This window comes from Chelon labrosus, assembly GCF_963514085.1.
Source record: "Chelon labrosus genome assembly, chromosome: 9".
Lineage (NCBI taxonomy): Eukaryota > Metazoa > Chordata > Actinopteri > Mugiliformes > Mugilidae > Chelon > Chelon labrosus.
The window spans coordinates 7,225,165-7,239,265 of NC_140359.1; the positions used below are offsets into that span (position 1 = coordinate 7,225,165).

At 40.8% G+C, this 14,101-nt stretch overlaps 1 protein-coding gene across 2 annotated transcripts; it reads left to right on the forward strand.

The window, feature by feature from the left end:
- Nucleotides 1-258: 258 nt before the first annotated feature.
- Nucleotides 259-10,323, forward strand: tbx1 (T-box transcription factor 1). 2 transcript variants are annotated; one of them, XM_084551092.1, is made up of 8 exons: nt 259-965; nt 2,144-2,534; nt 4,738-4,839; nt 5,206-5,377; nt 6,367-6,522; nt 7,498-7,565; nt 8,197-8,297; nt 9,030-10,323. In XM_084551092.1, the coding sequence occupies exons 1-8, from the start codon at nt 782-784 to the stop codon at nt 9,410-9,412; spliced, it is 1,557 nt and encodes a 518-aa protein (XP_084407218.1). In that variant the 5' UTR covers nt 259-781; the 3' UTR covers nt 9,413-10,323. The 2 variants fall into 2 exon arrangements, with proteins under 2 accessions (XP_084407218.1, XP_084407219.1); XM_084551093.1 differs by having other exon boundaries at nt 2,195-2,534.
- The last annotated feature ends 3,778 nt before the right edge of the window (nt 10,324-14,101 follow it).

Below are 14,101 nucleotides of genomic sequence, written 5' to 3' on the forward strand. Positions count from 1 at the left end.
AATATTCAGATTTCTGAGTGTTACTGTAACACATTTAAAACATATAAACTGAAGTAACTTAGTTCATTTTTGCCTTTCTAGCCTTGTTTAAATAAAGCTACACATTCAGACTTAACACTTGACTACAAAATCTGGATGTTTTTTGTTTGTTTTTTTTGGACTGCAGCCCCTGATGTTCCAGGCAAACTCGTGAGGCTAAAATATGCAGATGCACATATAGTGCCATAATTTAGTGGAAAAGTGGCGCTCTCTCAAGACCGACATTGCAGTGACGTTGGAGTTGAATTCAAATGACTGACAAGCTCTTATTGAAATAAAACATACAGTGCGGAGCGCCGACACTTTTTTTTTTTTTTCCTAGTGGTGCAGGGGAGGCGTGGATCTCGCTCACTTTTGACATTCTCGTAGCAGTAGTAGCTTCTCCTCAAGGCAGGACTCAGATGACACCACCCCGCCAGCGACCGGAGGAGAAACAAGGGAAGCGCTCTCTCTCTCACTTCTCAGCGGATGAACTATGTTTTGACAGCAGGACGCGTTTGAGGGTTCATCAAAATGAATCAGAGCTTCGGGAAGTTTCACGCGTCTCTACAGTAGCGGTGGGAATACTTTAATAAGAGCATTGCAACTCTGACTCTCGCACACACGGAGCGCCGGTGACGGAATGTGAGAAACCCCCATTTTAGCGCATGTTCTTCTCCGTTGTGCGCAGCCTTCTCCTGCTTTCTGCGCGGCTAGAAAGCGGAGGAGGAGGGACGGCTTCTAACGACTCGATCCCTTGCCTATGGACGACGGCGGTCCCCTCTCACCAAAGGCAAATGCTTTCAGTATTGCCTCTCTGATTTCGGCTGCAGAGCAAGCAGGAAACGCAGCGTTTGACAAACAGAGCGCCGGCCTGGACAAGCCAGACCTGCACAACCACAGTTCCTTTAAAATGCACTACAGCACTGTCACCCGGGAAATGGAAGGTAATTTTGTTTGTTGATGCCCATCGAGCTGTTGTATCATGTGTACATCTCACTCAAAATGAAATATCACCCTTGCGCTTGCTCTGTTCATCATTTCTAAAACCCCGAAACGCGTAAAACCACGTACTGGTGCGTAGTTTGGAATGCATTGAATGAATTATTGCTTTAAAAGTTCTGCCATGTCTGGCCCTGTATTAAAGTAATGCGGACTCATCGCAGTAATCAGAGAGCAGACGTCCACATACAGAGCAACCAGAGTGAGAGGAAAAAGTTTCCAATTCCAAAACCCCAAAGCGTTGTACCAAGAGTCAACTTTAATTCGTGGACGGGATCACACACATTGAAAATGAAGCCAAAAGGAGGAGGGTTTAAACGGGCACCCCGTGCGTAATGGTAAAAACAGACCATAATAATCATACCCCGCTCAGAGGGAGGTGTTTATCCATCACATATATGTATTTGTCTATAGCGAGAAAGCAACGGGGACCTGCTGCCTGTTTGTTTGTTCATGCAAATCAGTGTGTGTTTACCTTGTAAAGCGTTCACACTCCACTCTGCCGGGCACATCCTCTATTGTTTGTTAACGGGGGTGATGTGGGCGATACCCTTATCCAAAAGTTAAATGGGTGCCGGAAAGCCCATTAAAAAGGGGCGCACTTCTGTGTCAATCAGTCTCGTCCCAAGGCGAGGAAAAGGCACATTACCTGCAGTTCCTTATCTAAATAGAAATAAGAACCGGTTTTATCGCAAAGGGGAGGCCCTCTGCGTCAGATAAGAGAGGAGACTGAGTTGCAGTGTGACACACTGCAGCAGCGCACAACAGAGGCCGCTCGAAGCGCAATCGATCCGAAGCTAAAATCAATCCGCACGCACTCGAAGCTCGTTCCTGCGAGTAGTTCAGAGATTCTGCGTGACCGCCACAGTTTTTGGAAACCTTTCGCCACTGTTCGGACTTGTGCTTTAGATCAGACAGCATGTAGTGTGCTGGCAGTGGATGCAACCTCAGGGACTAATGAACAGCCGAGACGGAAACTTTTAAACCGAAAGGGGCGCATTTATGCCTGATATCTTCATCTGGAGATCGCTGATTTCTGCTTCTGTTTTTCTTCTGTCTGTGTTATAACCGACTCAAAGTTCAAGGCATATTTAGTAAATCCAGTTTTCTGGGATGATTTCAGCCATATCCAGTCCGTGGCTGACGCAGCTGTCCCATTTTTGCGATGTTGCAGCCTTCACGACGAGCAGCCTGAGCAGCCTCAACGCGCCGGGGGGCTACCACCTCTCTCCGTCCCCCGGGGACCCCTACAGCCAACATGAGTCCCACTTCGAGCCCTGCCCGGCCGCCCAGCACAGTTACAACTATCCGGGATCCAACCCGGGCCAGGCCCCGCCGAGCGACAGCGGGACTCCCAACTGCTCCTCGTCTTCCTCTAACTCGACACCGAACAGCAAATCTATAGTGAAGAAGAACCCGAAAGTGGCCAACATTAACGTCCAGCTGGAGATGAAAGCTTTATGGGATGAATTTAACCAGCTGGGCACGGAGATGATCGTTACCAAGGCGGGCAGGTGAGTGCACGTTACAGGCCAGACGCACAAAGTTTCTCCTGATGTCCGTCTGGGTCTACCGGAAAAAAATAAGAAAAATAATACAGATTAGAATATACTCTATTGCAACAGAGAATATGAGTCAATATTTAGCCTTAAATGAAGAACTATGTCATGAAAAGACAGGAATTAACTAGTTATATTCATTTAGACTAATGAAAAAAGACGATTTTGATTTAGTTTAACTAATTTTATTAGAAAATATAAATCGTTTAGGGTACTACCAAAGCAATTTAGGATTAATGCATTTTATAAAAAATAAATAAAATAAAATAGCCTTTTTTTCTATTCACTACATAACTGTGTGTAGTTAATATTCTGTTTATTTTTAAAAAATACCAACACACACTTAAAATAGCATTATTATTATTAGTAGTATTATTATTATTCCGTCTAGGATTGCAAAGCTTTTCCGCAGAATAAAACAGTCAACACGAGTCATCATCTCGCTGGATGCACTATAAGGACTGGTGTTTTTTTTTTTTTTTTAAATATATGGCAAATGACATGCAATTTCTCTGTAACATTACATCGAACCATTTGACTTAATAAAATAAATTTCATGCCAAAAAAATAAAAAACAAAAATAAAAAAATAAAATAGAGCCGGCGTACTTCCAGCTGCTGCAGATGTTTTTAAGATAAAACGCATGGAGAGTTCTGTGTGAGTAAGTGTCAGCCGTAAACACCATGTCGATGAGATCCCGTTGCGTTTTATAGATCTAATAGGGTCAACTCTAAGTCTCGGCTGGTTTCCTTCAATGTCAGTTTTAATTTTACGCACCGGTGTTATGTGCAACACGGTGGCCTTTCATTTCTGAGTCCTTACAGGTAGGGACGAAGATCAGCTCCTATGAGCAGATTGCAGTGCTGCAGTATGCTGTTATTCAGACCTTTTTTATTATTATTCGTTAGGAGCGTCTGTGTGCTTCACTCACTTTCGTCTTCAGTCTCACAATAGTCCATATTGCTTATATAAGCTGCATGAATACACCAAACATCTGGGTTTGATTAGGTTATTAGTTAAATAACATTATATAATCATTTATTGGATCTGATTTTTAGTTTTTGTATCAAAAAACATTACAGTCATTGACCACTTATGGGGAGTCAATAAAATTGGAGCATTCACCATACTGTTATTCTCCACCAGTAAACAGGAAATGCGGCTGTGTTTTATAATAACATAAAGAGGCTTGAGAAAATTGCTTTAATCCTGAAAGTGAGGGTTGAGTTTCCCAGCTCTGCACTGTCTGACAGGAGAAAGGAGATCTGCAGCAGAGCACTTTAAAAGCTCCTTCAGCCTCACCTAGCCACAACACTGACGTTAATTGAGCGTTGATTTTAGGATCCCTTTCACTGCCTGGGTGGATTACTCAACTTTCAACTCATGTTCTTGGGGGGGATATGGATCTCTCTCTTGCACAGTAACCAGTGTGGTGCTAAAAAAAATAAAAAAATAAAAAAAATTAGAGTTGTGGCGCAAACAAAAACGTATAGCAAGTCTTCCAACGGCGGCCCAAGCTAGTCTGAGAAAAAAAATGAGATTGAGGAAATTAATTGAGGTCACCAGTGTGTCGGTGCACACTGCCTCTAAACGTTTCCACTTGTTGTTGTCACGCAAATTTAATTCTGGAACATTCATTCTGGATTCAAGACGACAACAAAAAAAAAAAGTTCAAATTCAAAACTGAGTATTTCTACGCGACTAGGCCTTCGTGTGTCTGGAATTCATCAGTGCCCTGCCAGAAGTTAGAAAAGCGGCGCAAAAAGGCAACAAATGTAAGGCTCCGGTCACATCATGGAGAGTTTTATCCGGTTACGCACGAACTCAATCACGTCATTTTCAATTGTTTGGAGTCTCTGTCTTCTTGCAGCCTCTAGCTCGGGCAAAATAAACCTTTCTGGATTTGAACTTGCACATTTTTCTGCTAAGGCCAGGTTTATAAAAATAATTATTATTATTTTTAATACTCGGCAAAATCATGTATTATTTCATCTGACTAATTCCACACAATTCAAAGCGTAAACAGCACTGTCCACACACACACACACACACACACACACACTCACACTTTTGTAAAGTGGGGTATAGCCACTAAAAAAGTAGCACTACAAATTCTTAAGATTTAACAGTCATCCGTGTTGGTTTTTTATTTTGCCAGGAGAATGTTTCCAACTTTCCAAGTGAAAATATTTGGGATGGATCCCATGGCAGACTACATGCTCCTGATGGACTTCCTGCCTGTAGATGACAAACGTTACAGGTAACTTTTTGGATGTTTTCATGACAAGTGAAACACTGTCATGAGTTAAGACAAGACTATAAAACATTCTGCAGGTCTGGGACTTTTTACTGTGGCGCACAAACCAAACGCTGCAGTATTAAAAAACAAACAAACAAAAAACATGTATAAATAATTGCATATTTAGCAGTTTGAACCCGAAATGTGTTGGTGAGCAAATGCTGACATTAAAGAAACATTTAGTGTCATCATTTTCCTCCACCGTGAAGTTTATTTTATGTTGCCTCGGTGGGTCTTTACACATGTCAACGCATGCTTAAAAAATTTTGCATGCGTAATCAGGCGACGTATAACTTCGCGTCTAACTGACTTTCATTGCTTTCATAGGTATGCTTTCCACAGCTCGTCGTGGTTGGTCGCGGGTAAAGCTGATCCTGCCACACCGGGCAGGGTTCATTACCACCCGGATTCTCCAGCCAAAGGCGCACAGTGGATGAAGCAGATCGTCTCTTTCGATAAACTGAAGTTAACCAACAACCTGCTGGATGACAACGGACATGTAAGTAAAGGACACGCAGGTACATCCACGTCTGGCCGTTAAAACACACCATATGCAGGCCCCGTGTCCCCCAAATTCCCATTAAACAACAAACTAATCAGTAACAATGCAAATTATTTCAGCATGGAAAAACTTCTTTAAACATATGCAGCAGTTTAACTGAATGTATTGATAATATAGGTGTCAATCAAATATAAATGAGTATCATTTTGCACAGTTTAAGGTGGTCAAAAATAGGCCCGCTCAACTCACCATGTAGACACAATAAGTCGCAACACAAATATTATTACAGCCGAGGAGTGGCGGAGTACTTTTATTGGTCCTCAAATTGATTGATACAAGTGACTTAACCGTAATAAACCTTGAGATTTTGATTAATAGCCAGATGTTGCCAGGAGCTTATTTTCTATCCACAAAAACGGCACCACACATGAGGCTTCATTCCAAACCTGACGGCGAGGAAGTGGAATATTTCACCACTGGAAATTATTTCAGCCCCTCCCGCTTGATCTTCCACTCCGGCTGAGTGTTTTCTTGTCACTGCATTAGTTGTGAAACCAGAAAAGAAAAGGGGATATTTTCGAGGGAAAATACTTTAACAAATACAGAAAATGATCAGACTAGACGTTTTCCTGTGTGGCCGTTTTATAACACCGTCAGTTAATGCGCCTCACGCACGACAACTATGCAAATACACCATGTCCTCAGGTAGTCTTTGCAGTATATTTAGAAAATAGTGCAGTTTTAAATGGCGCTGCATGTTTACCAAGGTCGTCAGGATTTTTTGAACGTTTTATTGTAATACCAAATATGCTTATATCAACATTATTGGTGATAGTTGACGTATTTTTTTTTTTTTAGACAAAAGTCACTGAGATTATATTTTAACTTGACCATGGTTTATTTTAGTGAATTAGTTTGTATTTAAACTATTATTTATTTGCACAACTTACCACTCAACTATTTGTTTGTTTGTTTGCGTTTTACAGATCATCCTGAACTCCATGCACCGCTACCAGCCCAGGTTTCACGTGGTTTATGTGGACCCCCGCAAGGACAGCGAGAAATACGCAGAGGAGAACTACAAAACATTTGTTTTTGAGGAAACCCGCTTCACAGCGGTCACAGCGTACCAGAACCACCGGGTAAGAAGCCCCCGTAAATCCGTTACGCATCTCTTATGGGCTGATGTGTAGCAGCACACGGCAGATAAAGGCACACAAATGTAGGACCCAGCTTAACTGCCAATTCAGGCATTATGGGCACGCTGCAGAGACACAAAACAGCGCCAAAGGGCAGGGCAGTAACAAGGTCAATATCAACAATTTATCAATAAATGAAGAATTAAAAATAGGTCATGTAACTACTGCGCTAAATTTAGCAAATTCTTGAAAGGATAAATCAGTTCAGTCAGTCAGATGAACAAACTCTTTCGTTGCGCGTCTTTTGCGCGTAATTTTGCCTCTAGTCCGTGAGCACAACTGTTGTTCCTTTATCTGCGTCGCCCCTGCTCTGTTCTTCATCAGTCACAGGGTCTGTTTAGATTCACACATCACTGCGTTCATCGGCTATTCAGAGCGACTCTTTACAAATGAAACGTTAGGATAAATCTGTGTTCTTCTGAGTAAATTTCCTGCTAACAGTCTAGGAGCGGTTTGGGAGTCTGTGCGTTAAGGTGATTGTACAGTTTGTGTGACTGTACGTTGATCGGGCCAGGGGATGAAATAACTCTGGCACTCTGAAATGGAGATAAAAACACAAATGCATTGAATTTGAAACGTAGTAAAGTAATAGTGATGATAACGATTACGTTTAGACTAGTTATGATCAAAAAGTGAGATATCTAATATAAATATTAGTAATAATTAATAGCAGTTACATGAACTCACTTGTAATGAATGAATAAAACATGTGTTTAATCACATATTTTCTTGTAGACACACTAAAATCAGTCAAAGGTGTGTTCTGTTTTTTAGGACAGCAAAGCTTTTCCAAAAATGTTCACTCTGTTATGCAGCCCTATCACTGCTGTCCCTCCTAGTAATCAAATGCAGTGACTAAGTAGAAAAGGCCCAGTGTTTAGCACTGATGTTTATTTGATGTGATCCTTTGCATTTCAGATCACGCAGCTGAAGATAGCCAGTAATCCCTTTGCAAAGGGCTTCAGGGACTGTGACCCAGAGGACTGGTGAGCTTTGACACTCAAACATTACAGTTTTATTGGCGTGTTTCCACATGGCGTGAAAATGTATAATAGAGACGGCCGGGCCAGAGAGCTTTTGCAAAATAGTTTTGTTGTTTGCTTTATCGCGCACAGGTGCCAGACGGGTGGAGTTTGCTGCATAACGTAACAGAAAGTGCCATGAATTTTAGAAAATCACTGGATATTGTTTGAAAGTCAATCAACTGTGTTTTTCTGTCATTGACAAATTGCCAGGCACTCTCGTAATTGTCACAATGGAGCAAACTCCACCCATCAGGTGGACTCACACAGCTGAAACAACCCTATTCCACATGCTGTTCATCCAGTTCTGCAAACTACTCAAATTGTTCATTTCTCAGAAGCAGTAACTGAGCAGTTATACTGAAGTATACGTGAGTTTTGGATTATTTTAGAGAACCAATATCTGAGTTGTGTAATAGGTCACTTCACATTAATTTAATTCAAATTTTGGGTCTATTAATGTATTAATGGTTACAATCAGTGCATCGGTATAAGATCTTAAAATGTGCACTCATCATTTTAATGTATATGCAGAAATTGTGCCCTTGACATTTGTGAAGTGAGTTTGTAACTGAATCCATTCTCCCTGCTCCAGGCCCAGGAATCACAGACCAGGCTCTCTGCCAATAATGAGTGCCTTTGCCAGAACAAGAAACCCAATGTCATCTCCCCCTCAGCAGAACGGCACAGAGAAAGGTCTGCAGCCGTCTCTTTGTTTCACTTCAAAACTCATGCATGAAGTTATGTTATTCAGCATTTTGAAGTAATGCTTTTCTTTCAGTCGTTGGCATGCTTCACCTTTTTCGTCGTCATGTACTTTCTTATCCTTAACCGAGGTGCAGTGGTGCCTTTGCAGTACAGGGCCAAAGCTGGCTTTTAATTAAACATCAAATATCAGCCAGTCAGTGTCGTCCAGTGCTAACATAATAGAGGTTCTCATGCTGTTATATAACTGACCATAGCTTCAGTAAAACCTGAAATGAAAATAACATTTTCTTGACATGATGATGATTGATGTAATTATTAGTTCATTTATAATAATAATTTACTCAATTAAATATTTATTAAACTGAGTGTTTCACCCTTGGCTTAAACAAATTCTAGCTGAACCAAATAACTAATTTTTAATCAGAAGATTATGTTTGGAAGTTATTCTGCAACATTTTGAGAAAAATACATAAATGTGTATGTATTAACAGGAAATGTCAGATAATATCCAAATTGTTCAGTGTAGACTACTATCTCGACAAAATGAGAACTTATTTTTTATGCGTAATAGAAATGGTTACTGACTTCAAGATAAAAAACACTGGTATCAGAATGAGCATTTGCAATAACCTATTGTAGTTTGAGTGCAGAGAATATATACAACCTGCTGCTACAAAGCCTTCATGTGTTGACAGACTGTTTTTGTGTCTATACCTTCAGAAGACAGTAGACGGGAGTACGAGCGAGACCCCAGCGGCACGCCCATACACGCCGACCCAGCTCACCAGCTCATGTCCCGGGTCCTCAGCCCCGCCCTGCCTGTCCCAGGAGGACTCCACGCCGTCCCACTCACGAGTGGCCGACCGAGCCCCCCTCACGAACTCCGGTCAGATCCCCACTCTTTGCCTCCGGACACCCTGCACCACCACCCCTACAAGTACCCCACCACTTATGAACACTACTTGGGAGCCAAGACCAGGCCGTCGCCCTACCCCATACCTGGTATTAGAGGACACACGTACCATCACCACATGAACCCCGCCACAACTAACATGTACTCAGCCACCAGTGGCCCCTCTAACTACGACTACGGGCCCAGATAATGACGACTGTCCACCTTGGCTAACGGCGCACAGCACTGTGGGAATGGAATCAAGCAGGAAAGTCAACACAATCCTGGCTATTGATGGCTTATACAACCTGTGGGGTGGGTTCGCAGGCTGAAACTCCTTTCTGCTGGATAAACCCTGCCGTATTTATTTAAAGGAAAGGCATCTTTGCATTAAGCTTGGGCACCTGCTCTAAGCCCTCGAAGAGGTCTGCTTTGACCTTTGAACCCAAATGGCAATAGCTCTAGGCTACATCATGCCACCACAGTGCAGACATTGAGTCAGCAAACAGAGGACAGACGAGGGACCTCTCCTTAACACAGACAATACTGTTGATCACAGACTGGAATTGACTTCTTTTTTTTTTTTGTTGTTTGTGTTGGATGCACTTTTTGATTTGCCTTGTTTTTATTGCTTTCAAAAAAGCCATATGTTATATAGTCCATCGGCCTCCTAGGTAGACGAGATGTTTGCATGTTGAGCTCATCAGAGAGGGTGTCGAAACACATCGAAATGTTTTTGTTTGAGGAAAAAAAATAAATAAATCTAGATTTGGTTTTGAAACATTCAGAACATCTTGAGCCGCTCTGAGAAGCTTGTACCATGGCACTGACTTGCAGCAATTCAAAGTAAATAAATGAAGCAGAATTACTGTTCTGTATCTGTAAAATAAACATTAAATACTTGTAACTCATATAAAAGGTCTTTGTGCCAATTTTCTATTCAAAGTCATGTGACTGTTGAAGGGGGAGGGTTAAAAAAAAGAAGAAGAAAAAAAAAAGAAGCTTACCTCACTGATAGCATTGTTCAAGTTTCTCTCAACCGGATTTGCCCTGTTGAAATAGGTTGAGGTGTCCACTGCTCCTGCGCTCACTGGCAGGCTTGGAAGCTGTCTAAACATTAGACCACACTACAGTTCAGATGTTGAAATCTGCACCTGGTTTCATGAAAACACACACACACGCGTACAAATGTACTCATCAACCACATACATGCTTCAACACACACTTCCCGCTTATGACAAAGTATGAGTACAACTGCACTATTGGATCTGTGGTCCACTTACAACCTGCAGTTTAGTTGATTAATGAGAAAACATTGTTGCAAGAGGGCATTTTAAATCTTCATTACTGTTGTAAACCTATTATAATTTAATTTCACATATATATATATATATATACACACACACACACACAAATATGAAATATGATGAAATTAAATATGTCTGATATGTTGAACATTTAGGCATATAATTGTGTAGGCTAAATACTTTTTAACTTGTTTAAATTCAGAATTTTGTGTATTCAAACATGAACTTTTCAGAAAATAAGGACAAAATTTGAAATGGGGGGAGGGGCAGCGCTTACATTTTGACTTTCCACCAAAAGGATATCATTGCTCATATTTAATGGGACAGTTAGGTGATATTTTGAGAATGTGACCCTCCTCCCTCCTATCAGTGCAGCCATTTCCATCTCCTATTTGAAGTCCTATGAGGAATGCTTTGTTGTCAAGGTTAATCTCGTTCAGGGGGGGAAAAAAGTCTGCTTTGGGATTTGTGCCTGTCACGATACAAAGGGAAACCAAACCTAATGATTCATTTCAATAATGTATTTTTTCCCATTGAACTCAGCTGCCATTTGAGCGGAGAGCAGTGGAAAAAGGATGCCCGAGGGCGCCTGACCTCTGACTGTTAAATGGCTTGTAAAGGTGTCAGAGGTTAAATAATGTTTCCACTCATTTAAACGCCGACTAATTGGCTGTATCATTTGCTTTTTGTTTGTGTGGATGACTTTACAGAACAACTTTATTATGAGGTGAGTATGGACAATAAGCTCTGTCTAAAAATGTATTTTAAATTAGACTGAAAGATTAATGGTAGCTAGCTGGCCTACTTGTCTTTAAGAAATATTAGCAAAAAACATTTCACAGAGCGATAAAAATCATTCAATAGGCAACAATTAATTGTTAAAATTCAAAGGGTCTAGTTTTTAAATGTATAAACCGCACAGGCTTTCTGTAATGTCCATGAAGTCGACTAGTGTACTAGCATGGAGTGATGTGAAGCATCATCCTATTAATAGAGTTAGTATTATTAATAATTGTATTATTATTATTATTATTATCATTATTATTATTCATACCAATAATAACATTAATACTACTACTACTAACAATAATTATATCCGCCATTACCAATAACCCTAGCGATAGTTTCTGGGGATGTGAGGCCGACTGGTGTGAACTTACGGCGGCCTGCAGGTCCTCAGGGTCCGCCATAGGAAAGTTGAGAAGCACCGCCGGGGGCTCGCTGGGGGTTTTGGCGAAGGTAACGAGCGGGAGAGGCCGGGTCAAAAGGCTATACTCGGGCTAATTACAGGTTTTACAACCCAGAGGACACAGAGGCTGCTGGTAGCCTCCGCGATGTGTTTACTGAAACCAGTCTGAATTACTGACCTGAGGAAACTTCCGGGAAGAGATTTCAAGACATTCGTGTAATGGTCTGAGTAGGTTCCCCCTCATTAATAGTACAAATTTCCGTGATGTCCCTGAAGTAGCCTACAGACGTTGCTTACTTTCAGTTTGCTTAAAAGCTAATGTAGCCTGGATTTAAATGGTTGACCTTCATTAAGAAACATCCAGTAATAACAAAGCCATGCTAAAGAATATATTCATATAGTTTAACTTTATAAGAATATATCGATAAAAATAATAAGCCATCAATAGTTTTGCACAGAAACAATTAGAAGATCCTTAAGTGTTTTATTATATTATATTAGAAAATATTATTTGACATTCTAATTTATTATGTTTTATTAAATTACATAATATTAAATATATTCCGTGTTATCTGTGGTCATTGCTGCCACTACTGTATATTTTTTACACAGCGTTATATATTTATATTAAACTTAAATATATTTCATACCGGTTTCTATGTAATGATGCTACTGGACACCGAATTTCCCTCGGGATAAATAAAGTGTCTTTCTATCTATGTATGAACATTATTACAGGTGTCTTGACAAGCCTCACAGTGGGTAAAAATAATGCTAATTATATAGTTTTACCAACCTTAATCCCTAATTATATGTATTATATACTGCCTTACTTGTAAAATCCTTATTGCTATGTACAAAAGCTATTCTAGTTGCTATGTTGTGGAATAAGGAATATTCGCCTTTGAATTATAATCGAGCAGATTGCATGTATATATATTCACAGTACAAGTAAATCAAATCTTTTACTTGGGTAGATGTATTATTTTTTTGACCGGCACTATTTACAGTCATCTAATTTAGCTCCAAACTGTGCGCAGAAATAAAAATGTTCTTCATATCCTGCATTAACACTCTGCAAAAATGGGCAAACCATAGCATACATCAGTCTGGCTGGACCTGACACTGAAGACATCACTTGCAGTCCTCAAGCAGTGGAAAAATCGGGGAAACTGCGCCTACTGGAGAAATTATAATGAATTGCACGTCACCTAAACATAATCAGTGGAAAAAACATATTTAATTATATACACTTTGTAAATTATTTCATTTCTACTCACACAGCTAAATACGCACTGGTTTCCTTTCAACAGGCCTGGGCTGTTTTCAAGCACATTATTTACATGTTTCATTAATTTCACACAGAGGCAAAGACCAACCTGCTCGGGCCCAGTCACACTGCACAACAATTTATGTGACCAGATGTCCGTGGCTCCAGCAGAGACGGGGTGCCAGGGACTTGGCCCTGAAGTATGAAGAGGTAGGGGATGGATGACAACATGACCTGAAACATCATTTGACACTCAGCTGCATCTGGGACATCTGTTGTGACTCCCTGCAGTATCTGGGGACAATTATTATTAAATTATTAAAAACAAGCAAGTAAACCAACCCGAGTCCTCCACCCAAACAACAGAACACATGTTTCACATATTCCCCCCCACTGGCCTCTCAAACAGTACAAAACGCGCTACGGTTTATGCTATGCATGAGGTTGCTGACGGACATTTTATGTGGAACATCAAAACACACACCCACCAGAGAGCAAGAGGATTAATACATTTGTATTAATTCACATATGAAAAAATAAATAAAACCAAATTGACTGTGAGGTGAAGCATTGGTCTTGGCATTTGCAGATAGAATAGTTATAAGAAAATAAACCTTTTCACCATTTCAATTTTCTAAATGATCAGAGCCAGTGACATTTTAGCTCATAATATAATCCTTGCATACAACTGAAGGCTTGCGCTGAGACAACATCAACTACACACACCCGTGCAATTTACCAGATTATGTCCCATCCAAAAGCCAGGCTGACCCCTGACCTTAAAGGCCAAGGAAGACACACGTTAGGTGATAAGTGAAGCACAAGGCCTATTGTGCAGACAGTCTCCCTGTCCATTTATTGACTTCCTAAATGATCCATTATGAAGTGATTTACGAGGTCTACCGCCACCCCACCAGGCACTTCTGAGGCCGGTGGGTTGCTGTCTGCTCCATTCAGCAGACATCTACACCAGCATTTGATTTATCAGAGAATGGACGGAAGCTGGACCACACCACCTCCAGTGTTTATTCAAAGCCAACAGGAGAGTTAGGAAGCTATTATGGATGTCACCAGAGGGGTCAGGGACAAAAGGTATAGATGGAGGTCGGTAGGAAACAAGGAAAACAAGTCACT

Excerpts from the sequence above, each read along its gene's own strand:
- tbx1 (XM_084551092.1), top strand. The coding sequence starts at position 782 with ATGGACGACGGCGGTCCCCTCTCACCAAAGGCAAATGCTTTCAGTATT. Across the intron at positions 4,840-5,205 it reads GTAGATGACAAACGTTACAG|GTATGCTTTCCACAGCTCGT; the intron begins GTAACTTTTTGG and ends TTGCTTTCATAG. Across the intron at positions 7,566-8,196 it reads GACTGTGACCCAGAGGACTG|GCCCAGGAATCACAGACCAG; the intron begins GTGAGCTTTGAC and ends TCCCTGCTCCAG.